General features: G+C 37.3%; 2 protein-coding genes and 1 pseudogene across 2 annotated transcripts; all 3 read left to right on the top strand.

Moving 5' to 3' along the window:
• Positions 1-4,045: 4,045 nt before the first annotated feature.
• Positions 4,046-4,869, top strand: LOC146721964 (uncharacterized). The gene is made up of 2 exons (XM_085485796.1): positions 4,046-4,076; positions 4,286-4,869. Exons 1-2 carry the CDS (start codon positions 4,046-4,048, stop codon positions 4,867-4,869), a joined length of 615 nt encoding a protein of 204 aa, XP_085341922.1.
• A 1,233-nt stretch (positions 4,870-6,102) lies between these two features.
• On the top strand, positions 6,103-6,612 carry LOC114939737 (uncharacterized). The gene has a single exon (XM_085485795.1). It carries the CDS (start codon positions 6,103-6,105, stop codon positions 6,610-6,612), a length of 510 nt encoding a protein of 169 aa, XP_085341921.1.
• A 62-nt stretch (positions 6,613-6,674) lies between these two features.
• LOC146721963 (uncharacterized) lies at positions 6,675-13,778 on the top strand (annotated as a pseudogene).
• The last annotated feature ends 1,713 nt before the right edge of the window (positions 13,779-15,491 follow it).

The raw sequence follows: 15,491 nt of genomic DNA, 5'->3' as shown, positions 1-15,491 counted from the left end.
ATAACCAAGATCCCTTTGTTGCTAACTACATCGCTCTATAGAAAAATATCGCGGCGTAAATCGCTCGTCGCGCGCTACAAATCTTCAACTGTGTCACTTTTTGCGCTGTCACGCGATAGTGCACTGATAGACGTGCGGAAAAGCTAAAAACCGCATGGAGATCGCGCAGCGCGGTGTCGCGTCACCACGGGTGCAAGAGCCATAAGGGGCCTTTACCGGTACAGCAAGCGGCAGCACTACGTTTAGCGCAGATGTCCGAAGAGAGAAAACTGCGGCTTGGGCGACTAACTTCAGATATATATCCCTCTAAATGACTTCTCATTATATCTACTTGTTTTTCGTCCTCCGCATGGCTAATATTCCTTGCCCTCGCCCGTCTCAGATCTCATCTTATTACTCGCAGCCCGACTAAGCTGGAGGTAACATTGTGCGCCCCGAGTGGGGGCACCACACTTTGAGCTAGCATCTACCGGCCTCCTAATCCCCCTCATCTCATCGGACGCAGTGGAGGCGCGAGTCTGTTGGGGGGAGCCGGCTATGCGCCACCACCTTACTCATTATGGCGGGACCACGGAACCCCTTCCCTTCTTTACCTCGCATCTGCCTAAGCTCTTCTCTCTATCTCACGCTGTCGGGTACATGTAGGAAAGCGTGGCGTTGCGTGGGTACGCGATTGCAAGCACAGGAGATGAAAAAGGGCACGATCTAGAGTATGGGGGGAGGAATTAGCATACATATCAGGTAAAGAGAAAACCCAGAGAAAGACGGCTAAAATGTCGAGGTAGGAAATCGTAAAAACCAGAGGATACGGACAATGGCACAGAATAGTAAGTCGCACCATGCGATGTTAGTTAAAATCCATAAAATGGGGTCATTGCACTAATATTTGGAATATTGAGCACAACAGCACGTAACCTTTTTATTCGATTTTTTAACAGATTAATATTAACTTAAGTCGTAAAAATCTAAAGTTTTTACTCAGCACTGCTTTTTAATTTTCTTTTTAGTTAAATTCTTGCATCAACGCGTTAATTTCTGATTATTTATATATAATATTGAAATTACTATATTTATGGTTACAGAAAATAAAAATGATCTTCTTGCAATTGCTAAAAGTTAAATACAAATATCCACGTATTGCTCTGGAAAACATAAAATTAATTGTCATAATAAATAACAATAGTAAGTATTACAGTATTATAATTCTAAAACTACATGCAATATATTGCATTTCTATTTTTTACAGTAATTATACTTTTTTTGTAGAAACTACAGAAATACCACAAGATGCCTGCATTATCAATATGAATTATACTAAAAAGAATACTAATACTAACAATTTAAGTAATGCTATTGATTTTGACAATAATGTAGTATCTTTTCTTGATAATGGACAAGGCCACAATGCAAATGATCAAAGTAACGTCAATTATCTTATAAAACACGTTGATTCTAATAACGGATTTTAAACTATAATTATTGGTAATATTGATAATTTTACAAATAATAATGCCGATAATAATGGAAATGATAGCATTGTAGATAATATCATTAATGACAATAATTCTGCGAATAGTACTGATTTTGATAAGCACGTTACATTTTCTAATGAACATGATCACACTGCAATAAATGATGAAAATTGTGTAACTAATAATTCTAAGAAAAATGTTGGTTGTGATAATGCTATGATAATTTCTAGTGAGTCTAATAATGAGCAGAATAGAGTAAAGGCTACTAAACTTAACATTACATTTTCCTGTAATGACAGAAATTATAATGTAGTAGATAGTACTATTAATGCTAACAATTCTGCAAATGATACTGATTTTGATAATGTGATACTTTCTTATGAGAACAATAATGGTTGCAAAACAGTACATAGTGATATCAATAATTCTACGAATGATAATGATCCTAATATTGATATATCATGTTCTAATGAAAATGATCACAATGCAATAAATGATGAAGGTTGCGTCACTAATAATTCTAACAAAATTGTTGGTTGTGATAATGCTATGATAATTTTTAGTAAGTCTAGCAATGAGCAGAATAGAGTAAAGGCTACTAAACTTAACATTACATTTGCTGTAATGATAGAAATCATAATGTAGTAGATAGTACTATTAATGCTAACAATTCTGCAAATGATATTGATTTTAATAATGTGATATCTTCTTGTGATAATAGTAATGGTTGTAAAACGGTAGATAGTAATATCAGTATCAATAATTCTACGAATGATAATGATTCTAATATTGATATATCACTTTTGTGCAATAATAATAACATTAATGCTAATAATTCTAAGAATAACTGTGAGTTTGATAATAATGTGATATTTTCTTGTGATGATGACAATAACTGTCATGTAAATACTGATATTGATATTAATTTTATGAACAGTAATAATTATCATAATAATAATCTGACATTTTTCAATGATAATGACAATTTCAATGTGTCTGAAACGGGTATTGTTCTCAAAGATGTCATGATATTTTCTTTTAACGATGATTATAATTCTAGTATCTTAAATGATTTCACTAACGCCAAAGCTTCTATAAATTATAATAATAGTGATAATAATATGATTTCCTGTGATGATGAAAATATTAATGACAACATTGCTTGTGCAAACACATTAAGTAATGATAGTGATAATAATATGATTTTCCGTGATGATATTAATGACAATATTGCTTCTGCAAACACATCAAGTACTTCGGAATATCTACCTTCAGCATCGGAAATTACAATTGAAAAAGAAATTACGGAACATAAAAGCTTCCGCAATAACGTTTCTGCAACTAATGATAAAAATTCTTCAGAATCACTGATAGATCTTTCTTCTATCAATACATTTGGTTGTAGAGAAGACAATTTATGTTTTCTCAACCTAAAAGACATAAAAAAAAAAATTTTTGCTACTATTGCAAAAAGTTTCAGAGTAAAATTGCACGTCATTTAGAAAACGTGCATAAATTGGAACCTGAAGTAAAGAAATTTGTATTATTACCAAAAGGTGATCATATTTTTCAATTCTGTATAATTATTTAAGTTTATAGTATATTTTTTTATAAATATTAATAAATATAAATATTTTTTTAATATAATATTAATATGTTATAATTTTTATTAATATATTTACATTATATTATATATACATTATTTACGTTACATATACATTATTGACATTATATATTGTTCGAAATGCATACTAGAATTATGTGATATCATACGCGTAAGGAAATATCATATTCATATAGAATATTTTAGAATATTCTATACCAAGCGGGAATAACAACACTCATATCGTTTTTTGCATGTTTGTTTTAAGAAACCATACCGCGACATAAATCATTCTGTCATGTAAAAAAACCTACCAAAATACTAACAACTAACGGTATCGCAAACCGTTCCGCATAATAGTCATATTTCTACGAGCATGCGCGGCGCCTCACGGGCGCCTCGTTTTACCAATGATCATCGCGATCGCCCGCTCGCGCATGCTCGTTCACAGCCGACATCCTGTCAATTTTGACAGCGGCCAATTACGCGTACTGCGCTCGGGTCACCTCGCGCAATTTTCAAAACGCGCAAAACCATTGGCGCATCACGCGAAGGTGGGCTCTCTCTCTTCTAAAAATTATAAAAGAGGAGCCCACACCCGGCTTGTCAGCCTTATCGTCTTCCGCCGTGAACCGCATATCACAAACCGCATACTTGTAAAACCGCTAAAAAACTCATTGTCAACTGCCGCTTTTTCCGCACTTTGATTATAATTCCGATTTTCTCTGTAAATTAAGTAAGATTGTAAACGTTTGTTGAAGTGTTCGTTCTTAATTGTTTATAATATTAAAGTCGGTTTTAATACAAAAGGTGACTCATCCTTTGGGTGCCGCGCGATCCTTTCTCTCGCAGCGCGTTCGTGAACATATTTCTGGTCCTTCGAGCCGGATCCGTCGCACCGGCAACCGCAAGTTCGCGAGCGTGACTCCTCGTGTGAGTGAAGGTGTGAACATCTGTGTGCGCAGCCGTCATGGATGTGCCCACGCTGGTCGATTGTCAGCGTGAGATTCAAATCCGAATCTCACGCTCCGTAGAGTACTTGAAGAAGCTGGGCAGGGCAGCGCCAATATCACCATAAGTGCTATCGCCACACGCACCAGAATCCTGGATCAGCTGTGGACAAAGTTCGAGACGCAGCATGACCTTATCCGAGCGGCCTTGAAAGACAAATTCAGTGAGAGCGATTATTTCAAATCAGATTTCTATGCAGATACAGAAAATCTGTACGTAAGTCAGAGAAGCATACTTGATGGCTACGCCGAACACTTTCGTGCACCGAACGTAGCTCCTTCTGCCGACGTCACGCCACGGTCGTCACTGCCGCGCATCAAGGTACCGCCATTCTCGGGTGCTTACGCTGATTGGCCGTCGTTTCGGGATCTCTTTCTCTCCGTCGTGAGTGGCAACGCGATCTCCAACATCGAGCGCTTCCATCACCTCCGCTCATGTCTGACGGGACCGGCTGAAAAATTAATAAAGTCGTTACCTGTCACTAGCGACAATTATGAGCGTGCCTGGGCGATACTGGACAAGCACTACAACAATAAAAGGGAACTGATCCGCTCCAACTTTTCCACGTTCATCGCCGTGCCAAAGATGAAGGGAGATACCGCAGAGGAGTTGAGACGCATCCACAACGCCGTTACTGCTGCCGTCAACGGTCAGGAGGTCATCGGGCGTCCAATAAACTCCCACGGGATGGACCTCTTCAACTTCCTGGTGACTGAGCTGTTTGATGCACGCACACGTCTGGAGTGGGAGTCGTCCATTTCAGACTCATCAGAGCCAGCATAGAACGAGGCACTCGGTGACTTTATTAGTCGGCGGATCCTGACTCTCCATGCCGCACGACCGAAGGGCGTCAGCAAACCGTCCGGAGATGCTCCACGGATCGCCAAGGCACACGTCACGAAACACCACGGACCTGAACCGCCGCACTGTGCCCTGTGTCGCGAGAAGCACACCTTGATGACCTGCCGAGACTTCAAGGCCAAGACAGTCAATGAGCGTAAAGCATTCATAGAGACAAGCAAGCTCTTAGGCAACCACTTTTTATCTCGCTGCCAGTCAAAGAAGAACTGTCTCACATGCGACGCACGACACCACACGATGTTGCACGGAGCACCGACGTCTTCACTGTCAGCTGAGGTCACCACACGCGCCACCACACTGACCACGACTCTGCAACATCAAGATCATAAGGCCGTTCTTCTGGCAACAGCTCGAGTGAACATCGCCGATCGGTACGGTTCACCACACGCCGTACGCGCTCTGATCGACCAATGCTCTGAGGTGTCGATCATTTCAGAGACCTTGGCACAACGCCTTCGCCTTCCTCGAGTCTCGACGGATCTCTCGATCTTCGGCATCGGAGGGACCCGCTCAGGATCCGCTCGAGGCAAAGTAACGCTGCACGTAACATCAGACGTGACCAACGCCGAGCTCAGCGTGGTAGCCTTTGTGCTGCCTCGCATATCACTGCAGCAAGGATCAGTCTCACAAGGAGAACGCAGCTGGCCTCATCTCAATCTCAAAGGACTCCAGCTGGCCGATCCTCGCTTTTTGGACGACGACCCAGCTGAGTTACTTCTAGGAGCCGAGGTCTATTCCTTGATTCTCGAGGAAGGCCTCCGCAAGGGAGATTCAAGGATGCCGATCGCCCAGCAAACAAACCTGGGGTAGATCCTCTCTGGCGGATACGACGCAGCAACAGTCAACGGACATCGCCGCACATTCCGATGCACCGCCGATCATGACCTCGCCGATCTCGTTCGCCGCTTTTGGGAGCAGGAGAGCGAGCCAATATCTCGGGCTCCACTCACTCCTGACGAAACCAAGTGCGAGGAGCTCTATGCGCGCACCGTCACACGCACGCCCACCGGAAGATACATGGTGAGACTGCCTCTCGCATCATCACCGACGACTCTTCAAGACACTCGCCGCCCAGCGGAGCATCTCCTGAAAGCCATGGAGTCCAAGGGTAGCCCGAGACCCTCGATTTGACGACCTCTATCGCGTCGCGGCTTCATGCAGGAATACGAGGACCTGCAACACATGAAGAGGGTAAACATCGCAACAACGGCGGAGAAGATCAGATGCTACTTACCGCATCACGGGGTCCTGAAGGAGTCGAGCACGACGACGAAGCTTCGAGTCGTGTTCAACGGCTCTCAACGGACACGAACCGGTACCTCGCTGAATTCACATCTGCTGACTGGGGCGAATTTACTGCCAGCTCTCACCAACGTACTGCTGCGGTGGCGTTGGCACCGGTATGTCTTTGTCACAGACATTGAGAAGATGTACCGCCAAATTCTCGTACATCCTGAGGACTGCAGTCTTCAAACAATACTGTGGCGTCATAACAAAACGAACAAGATCCAGGAGTACGAGCTGCTGACGGTGACCTACGGCATGGCTTGTGCACCGTTCCTGGCCATCCGAACGTTGCGGCAGCTCTGTGCGGACGAGGGGGCACAGTTTCCTCAAGGGGCCACAGCACTTCGGCGAGGCGAGATTGCTACGTCGACGACGTAGTCACCGGAGCGGACAACCTCGACGATGCCATCAACCTCCAGACAGAGCTGCGCAACCTCTGCATGGCGGGCGGGTTTCCGCTGAGGAAGTGGGCTTCAAACAATCCGGACGTCCTCACCGGAGTCCCACAGGAGCATCGGCTGCAGCAAGGACCACATTCCTGGGACGACGAGAGCCATTTGACCTTGGGCCTGCGATGGCATCCTCAAGAAGACCGGTTTGCCTTCACCATACAACACTCATATCGTTTTTTGCATGTTTGTTTTAAGAAACCATACCGCGACATAAATCATTCTGTCATGTAAAAAAACCTACCAAAATACTAACAACTAACGGTATCGCAAACCGTTCCGCCTAATAGTCATATTTCTACGAGCATGCGCGGCGCCTCACGGGCGCCTCGTTTTACCAATGATCATCGCGATCGCCCGCTCGCGCATGCTCGTTCACAGTCGACATCCTGTCAATTTTGACCCAATTACGCGTACTGCGCTCGGGTCACCTCGCGCAATTTTCAAAACGCGCAAAATCATTGGCGCATCACGCGAAGGTGGGCTCTCTTCTAAAAATTATAAAAGAGGAGCCCACACCCGGCTTGTCAGCCTTATCGTCTTCCGCCGTGAACCGCATATCGCAAACCGCATACTTGTAAAACCGCTAAAAACTCATTGTCAATTGCCGCTTTTTCCGCACTTTGATTATGATTCCGATTTTTTCTGTAAATTAAGTAAGATTGTAAACGTTTGTTGAAGTGTTCGTTCTTAATTGTTTATAATATTAAAGTCGGTTTTAATACAAAAGGTGATTCATCCTTTGGGTGCCGCGCGATCCTTTCTCTCGCAGCGCGTTCGTAAACATATATACATTATTTAATATTCTTATTGCAGGTAATTTAGAAAGAAAACAAATTATAGAGTCTATTAGAAAGAAAGGGAATTTCATACACAATACGGATCCTTCCTTAAATACGGGAGAATTAATTGTTTGTGGAAGGCCTGCCAAAAATAGTTGCAAAACAGTACAAGATTTTATAAGTTGCGCAAAGTGTAAAGGATGGTTCACTAAAAATAATATCAGGCATCATTTTAAAGAATGTGTAGGAGAATCCAAAGGCAGAAATGTACAAGTTTTAGGACGTGCTGTGATGGGCAGAATTCATGAATGTGCAAGTGAGACAGTAAGAAAATTTGTATTCCCAGTTTTAAGGGAAGATGATGTTACACAAAGTATTAAATATGATAAATTATTAATAACATTTGCGAACAAATTATGTATCAAGTACAATCATCAACACCAACAAGATGCTAAACTTTGATTATTAGGAAGGTTTCTTATCGCAGTGAAAGAATATAACTCTAACATAACAGAGTTTTCTGATATATATAATCCTTCCATATATGATGATTGTCTGAAAGCAGTAAATAAAGTAGCTCATTTTGATGATATTAATAAAAAATATGGTGCACCATCAGTTGCGTCAAATATTGGGACATATTTAAAACAAATTGGTAATTTGTTAATAACTGAATGCATAAAAGCTAATGATATAGAAAAGCAAAATGCTACAGAAAACTTTTTAAAATTATTACAAGAAGATTATGGTATATCTATAAACAAAACAGTAAAAGAAAATATGACACAAAATAAAAGACAGAAGTAAGTTATGCTTCCATCTATGGAAGATATAAAAAAATTACACTCATATCTAAATAACGAAAGAAAATTATTATATACAAAACTTCAGGAGAAATTTAAATACAAAACATGGCTAGAACTTGCAAAAGTTACACTTACATCAATGCAAGTTTTTAATAGAAGAAAAGCAGGAGAAATAGAACGGGTTACTATTGACGATTTTTTTACTCGCGAAGGTATAACAAAAGAAACTCATTTAGATTTATACAAATCATTAAGCACAAAATTACAGCAGGTAAAAATAATTATTACTATTATTTATTTATTAGGAGACGCGGTAGTGTCTCCGGCCATGTTCAAACCCTAAAAGACCTTAAAAAACACTACAAGTCTCCTTATCCTGCACCATCAAAGTCCATTTTTTGGGGGTGTAGAACTACTAAAATATAAAAAATTTTGAATTGCACGTAATATAACCTGAAAGGCGGCATCGCCACGAGTAATTTGAGCCAAGAAGGAATAAAATCGGTCAAGCCGTTCTGGAGATACAAGCGGTCAAAAAGTGACGTTTTTAATGAAAAATGAAGTAACGTCGTCTTCTTCTTCTTCTCTGTCCGCGTCCGCTGACGTCATCAGGATTATATATATATATATATCCTAAAAAATCATAAAAATGAAAAGGTCAGGCCATGTTCAAAAGAAGGTACTCAAAAATTTAAACCTTTAAAAATTTAAACGATCTAATAATAAATTATCACAAAAAGTAACTGATATGTTATTCAAGGTGCCAGTTCAAAGTGAACTTACGTAAAGTGTGTATTATCTAAATTTAGTAATAATATATTACCATGAAAAGTAACTGATATGTTATTCAAGGTGCCAGTTCAAAGTGTGAACATACGTAAAGTGTATATTATCTAAATTTAGTAATAATATATTACCATAAAAAGTAACTGTGATATTTTATTCAAGGTGCAAGTTCACATTGAACATACATACATATAAGTAAAACTGATTACAATTTGATTCTAGAAAATAAGTGCGATATGTTATTCTTAGTGCACAAAATATAATAGTCGTTTATAGAGATTTGATTTGAAATTCATACTAGCCCGTACAATGAAAAATAATTGCTCGTAATTCCAGAGTACCAATTTGTTAATGACTCAGAAAAATAACATGGCGGCCTGCTCTCAAAAAACTTTCGATGGATAGAATAAATAATTAAAATAAGAGTTGTGAAAATTGTATAAATTAAAAATCTCCAATCTTTTTTTAGTAAAATTTCCCGTTAATGACCATCATTAACCTAGGCAAGGTGGCATATGTGATTGGGATTTAACATTATCAGTAATTTATTGAACAGACAGAGAAAAATTTTGTTGTATGCATCGGTTCAGTGTTTGAAATAACCATGTACTATCCATATACTGTAAAGCACAAATTCTTCATTTCTATCATAAATAATATCTATTTATTAAAATTTTAGCAGACGTCTTTTAAATAGAAAATAGTGTCTTGCGATCATGAAGAATAGGTTTTGAATAGCAATGTTTCATTTGACTTACAATTTTCTTCAGAAACACAGAAGAAAAAGGTATTTGTATATAGTTTTGTATATTCACTTCGTTGTGTGTAGAGCTTTTAAAAATACGTTGAATCCTTATTCTAATCTAATCTTCTTCTAATGTAATACTTTTCGTACTTCAAATGTTGTAGTAATTATTCTGTAAGAGCTTCAACATTATTTCTAAATGGACATCGAAAAACATCATAGTTTTTTGAGAGCAGGCCGCCATGTTATTTTTCTGAGTCATTAACAAATTGGTACTCTGGAATTACGAGCAATTATTTTTCATTGTACGGGCTAGTATGAATTTTAAATCAAATCTCTATAAACGACTATTATATTTTGTGCACTAAGAATAACATATCGCACTTATTTTCTAGAATCAAATTGTAATCAGTTTTACTTATATGTATGTATGTTCAATGTGAACTTGCACCTTGAATAAAATATCACAGTTACTTTTCATGGTAATATATTATTACTAAATTTAGATAATATACACTTTACGTATGTTCACACTTTGAACTGGCACCTTGAATAACATATCAGTTACTTTTCATGGTAATATATTATTACTAAATTTAGATAATATACACTTTACGTATGTTCACTTTGAACTGGCACCTTGAATAACATATCAGTTACTTTTTGTGATAATTTATTATTAGATCGTTTAAATTTTTAAAGGTTTAAATTTTTGAGTACTTTCTTTTGAACATGGCCTGACCTTTTCATTTTTATGATTTTTTTAGGATATCAGTTACTTTTTAAAGTACAAATATATAGAGCAGCTTTCTAGTAATTCAAGTATCACAAATATATGTATTTTCGATTCTTATCACATAACTTTGTATAAGTAACAATTTATGCAATACAGTTCAAAATAATTGAAATATATATAGTATATATGTACATATATAAAATATATTGTATAATTATATTATATATTTGTGTATGTTGAGTCGTGGTCACTATACGTGTATGTTGAGAGCTGACACAAAATCGGAATGGTATTACTCTAATGATATGGAAGTGTTAGAGAAAAAATGGCCCAAAGGAGCACAAGGGGCATACATATTGTTCTTAGAACAGATTAAATAATGGCGCTGTATAAAGGCTGCCGTAAACGCTACATTAAAACATCAACTGTTCTAGTACTGTATAAAAGTTGCCGTAAGCGCCAAAATAAATTATAAATTATATTATAGTATACATATATATTTTATTTAATCATATATGTAAATGTTTGTATAATTGTAATAACTTTTAACGATGCATTGCACATTTATTTCAATTGCAACAGAATGAATTTATATTCTTGTATGAATATTGAAAATAAAGAATGGGCCCCTCCATCGCCCATTTTCATGAGAACGCAATCATATATTTTTCTTCGTCTCTCCGATTTTAACACAACATATTTTCGATTCTTATCACATAACTTTGTATAAGTAACAATTTATGCAATACAGTTCAAAATAATTGAAATATATGGTATATATGTACATATATAAAATATATAATTATATTATAGTATACATATATATTTTATTTAATCATATATGTAAATGTTTGTATAATTGTAATAACTTTTAACGATACATTGCACATTTATTTCAATTGTAACAGAATGAATTTATATTCTTGTATGAATATTGAAAATAAAGAATGGGCCCCTCCATCGCCCATTCTCGTGAGAACGCAACCATATATTTTTTTTCGTCTCTCCGATTTTAACACGACATACATATTTCTATCTGATAATTTTTTTCTTGATGATACTTTTTGAAATGTCATGACGCCTAGGTCAAATAAGAAACTTATTGCACTCGTTTTAATGCAGCGCTTACAGCAGCTTTTATAAAGCGCCAGAGCAGCCGATATTTTATTTTGGCGCTTACGGCAACTTTTATACAGCGCTAGAACAGTTGATGTTTTAATGTAGCGTTTACGGCAGCCTTTATACAGCGCCATTATTTAATCTGTTCTAAGAACAATATGTATGCCCCTTGTGCTCCTTTGGGCCATTTTTTCTTGAACACTTCCATATCATTAGAGTAATACCATTCCGATTTTGTGTCAGCTCTCAACATACACGTGTAGTGACCACGATTCATTTCTGCACCTTCGTGAAATATAGCGCTTATTACCTTGTACTTTTTTTTATTAATCGTGATATTACTCGTCGGCACGGCGGTAATCCGATTGTTGATAATTTTTTTAGAAGCACCGTTTACAAAGGTATATAAATTGAGCTGTATTACTACGACGGATAAAGTTGATTCGATTACGGTTTTCTTTTTCAACACGGTACCCTTACATTCGTTACAATTGCCGTTTATCGTTTCCCATTTAGAAAATTCTACATTAATCAAACTTTGTAGAGTGACACCTTTTTTCCTTTTTAATGTCGAATGTATAGGTAATATTAACAAACTACTGCTTTCCAGCTTAGTTACATTGTAATTACATTTGACATTCGAGCAACATGTTACGTGCTTTAATTCGAGTTCTAATACATCATTGATGTCGGAATACGTCGACATTAGAGCCGTAAAAAATTCCGAAACAACTTGTTGTGTTCGTTCTTCGAAGCGTTTTCCGACAGATCTTCTAACCGCTTGAATGTTGCAATATTTACGTTCACCATACGCGCAGATGGCATCAGTCAATGCATTCGATGCTTTATTTTTCAGTATTTGTTGCCTAATACGTACGCAATGAAACGCACATTGTAATATTACATTAGCGTAACACGAAACAGTATCGTTATTGCAAAGACCATATATTTTCCACGTAACTATACTTTCTGGTTCCTCACAATCATAATTCTGCACATCATCAATGATATTAGGGATAAGCCCATCGACGTACATTTTCACAACCTTTTTCTCGGACGGATTGATTTGTGGCAGTTCAGATTTGAATATAGATCTCAGTCGATTATATTCTACAATGGCTCTCGAGTTTGCTTTAACTGATGCTGGATTGAAATTTATCAAATGTAGACCTTCCAATTTACTTACTCGTGACAAACCTACATAGGCTTGACCATCACTGAATACAGTCGTTCCTAAATCCATCATTGCATTGTTACATGTAATTCCTTGACTTTTGTGTATAGTTATTCCATAACTGAGAGACAGTGGAAATTGTTTCCGATGTACCACTAATTTGTGGAATACTTCAAATTTAATATCTACTTTTGTTATTGCGATTTCTTTGTTATCCGAAATAACTATAATATTTTGATGGAATCAATACGATTGCCGTCAGCAGAGCGATTAACTGCAACTACATTGCCTATCGTTCCATTGACAAGTCCCAAAGTTACGTCAATGTTTCGTCGAATCATCACTTTAGCGCCAATTTTAATCGCTATTACTCTTTCAATGCCAGCTGTTTCAGACACTTTATCATCTTTGTCTTCCAAAATTTTATGCACCTTTTTTTTCATTGCTGAAGCACAGTCGACATCATCTTCTGCTATCAGTAGAATTTCATCGCTGTCGATTTTATCGAGCATTGCTGTGTTCAAAACCTTGCACAAATAACACGTGGGCAATAAACAAATTGTATCAATCGGTAATTGATTCATATAAGTGCAAAGTTCATTCAATCTTTCGTCGCAACTACTTTCTTTAAAATTGATTTTTCTAGACTGAAGAACATTGATGTCAGAATCCGTTACTAAACCTATTCGTATTCTAGAAAGTATATCACGATATGTATTGTCGCATCTTTGTTGCATATTAATCAAAAGTTCGTCGTACTCGAACAATCTCCACAAATCACATCCACTTATGGTACCTAAATACTTCTGAATCTCTGATCGAGACATTTTAACAAACGAAAATTGTCCTTTTACAAGATGAAGCTGCAACAAGTCCCCAAACAGGAGAATGTGTTTTCTGCCAAAGAAACCATCATCTGTATCTGTCGTATCAAAGATTTCACATAATCGTAGATTGATAAACATAAATGTCACATTTGAAATCATGGATACTTCATCGATTATAAATAATTCGACATTCTTTAATTTGTCTCTCAAAGTTTTCAAGACCATGTCTGACAATTGCGTATATTTTGGTGTAGATTCATGACTAACGGGTAGTTGAAACATTCTATGGATTGTCAAGCCATCGATATTGAATGCTGCGATACCTGTGGGAGCAGATATGGCAGTCGTTTTTTCCAAATTTATTCTGATTTAATGTTTAATAGTTTCAATTAGAAAACTTTTCCCTGTACCACCCTCACCACTTACGTACAGTCGCAGAATCTGATTCTTATCTTGTAAAACTTGGCATACTCCATCAAAGACTCTTTTCTGGTCTTCGTTCAATTGCGACATCATTAGCGATAAATCAATCGGGTCGTCAATCTTACCAAAATCTTCCAGATCTTTCATCGCGTCGTCAGCTTCTATCGGATTACAATCCAGTTCATCGTCATCGGATTTGTCTCTGTCTGCTGTTTTCAGATCATTTTCGCGCTTCTCGATTAATTCAGCAACGTTCTTAAAAGCTTTCTGTATTTCTTCGAGCCTTTCGTGATATTTCATTGCCTTCGTTAAAACAGACTATGAATTCTTAAAGGCATCCGTGTAAGTCTCGAATGTACCTTTGAGTTCACTCAAATCTCTCCATGGTTTGAACAGAAGAAGCAGCGAGTAAAAGTGTTTTTCGGGTTCAGTTTTTATATTAAATCGATAATGGTTAATTAAATAACTCTTTTTTCGTTTTTTTTAAAATAAACCCGATGCCAGTTTGTAACACTTGACTTCGTCATTATTTGGCATCTGTTTCGTAATTTCCCAGAATCTGGCAAAATCGTACAAATTCAATGATTCTAATTCCTGAGGTCTATTTGGATAGTAATCATCGATGAGTGACGAACAGTAAATATTCGTAGAATTTTCATCGAGAGCTTAAACTTCATTAAATGTTTTAACTTTTCTATTTCTCACCTCATTAACATCGATCCATTTGACCATGGTATCATTATCCGTACCGTACAAGGTATTCCCTAATAGTGTATCCGCAGCTTCTAAAGCACCGCATTCTCTGTTATTAAATGAACGCATTGCAAAATTCCACAGTTTCGATGCCAAGGACTTATTCGAATCTATCACTTCAAAGTCTGTATTGCATTTTTTCGACTTTGTCGTGTATTTTGTTAAATATGAATTTAAAAACTCTGATTTTTCTCTAATAAATTGTATGTCCATATTTCCCTCCCAGGCTAATTTGATAGCCGGATTATAATCATTTATAAACCTTTCCGACTCCTTGCGAGGAAGATCGTACATTCTGCTCTTACTGCGTAAATTTTTTCTACCGACTATCGAAATGATAACGTCTCTTAAAACGAAATTCTCAGTAACTGGCCGAGGAAAATGGAACCGACACTTTCTGTATATATTAGTTTCCGTTTTTTTCGTACGCATGCAATACGAGTTATGTTTATGATTCTGATCACTTATTACCGTATCGTACAACGTTGGCGAAACATTTTCATCTGGAATTTCACACGTTACGTATTTTTGAATAAACGTAGCAACTTCTTCATCCGGCGATTTTCCTATTACTGGAGCATCTTTTATTCAAATCATACAATGCATGTGCTGAATACCTCTACTTTGATATTCCAATCGCCAAAAGTAATAAATAAC

This window comes from Nylanderia fulva, unplaced genomic scaffold, assembly GCF_048542155.1.
Source record: "Nylanderia fulva isolate GAGA-0341 unplaced genomic scaffold, ASM4854215v1 Scaffold390, whole genome shotgun sequence".
Taxonomy (NCBI): domain Eukaryota; kingdom Metazoa; phylum Arthropoda; class Insecta; order Hymenoptera; family Formicidae; genus Nylanderia; species Nylanderia fulva.
This window is presented reverse-complemented; position numbering and strand designations above follow the sequence as displayed.

Bases quoted from the DNA above. Each gene is read 5' to 3' on its own strand.
- LOC146721964 (XM_085485796.1), top strand. From the start codon at position 4,046: ATGGATGTGCCCACGCTGGTCGATTGTCAGC. The intron at 4,077-4,285 runs GTGAGATTCAAA...ATTTCTATGCAG, and splicing joins CACGCTGGTCGATTGTCAGC to ATACAGAAAATCTGTACGTA.
- LOC114939737 (XM_085485795.1), top strand. From the start codon at position 6,103: ATGCAGGAATACGAGGACCTGCAACACATGAAGAGGGTAAACATCGCA.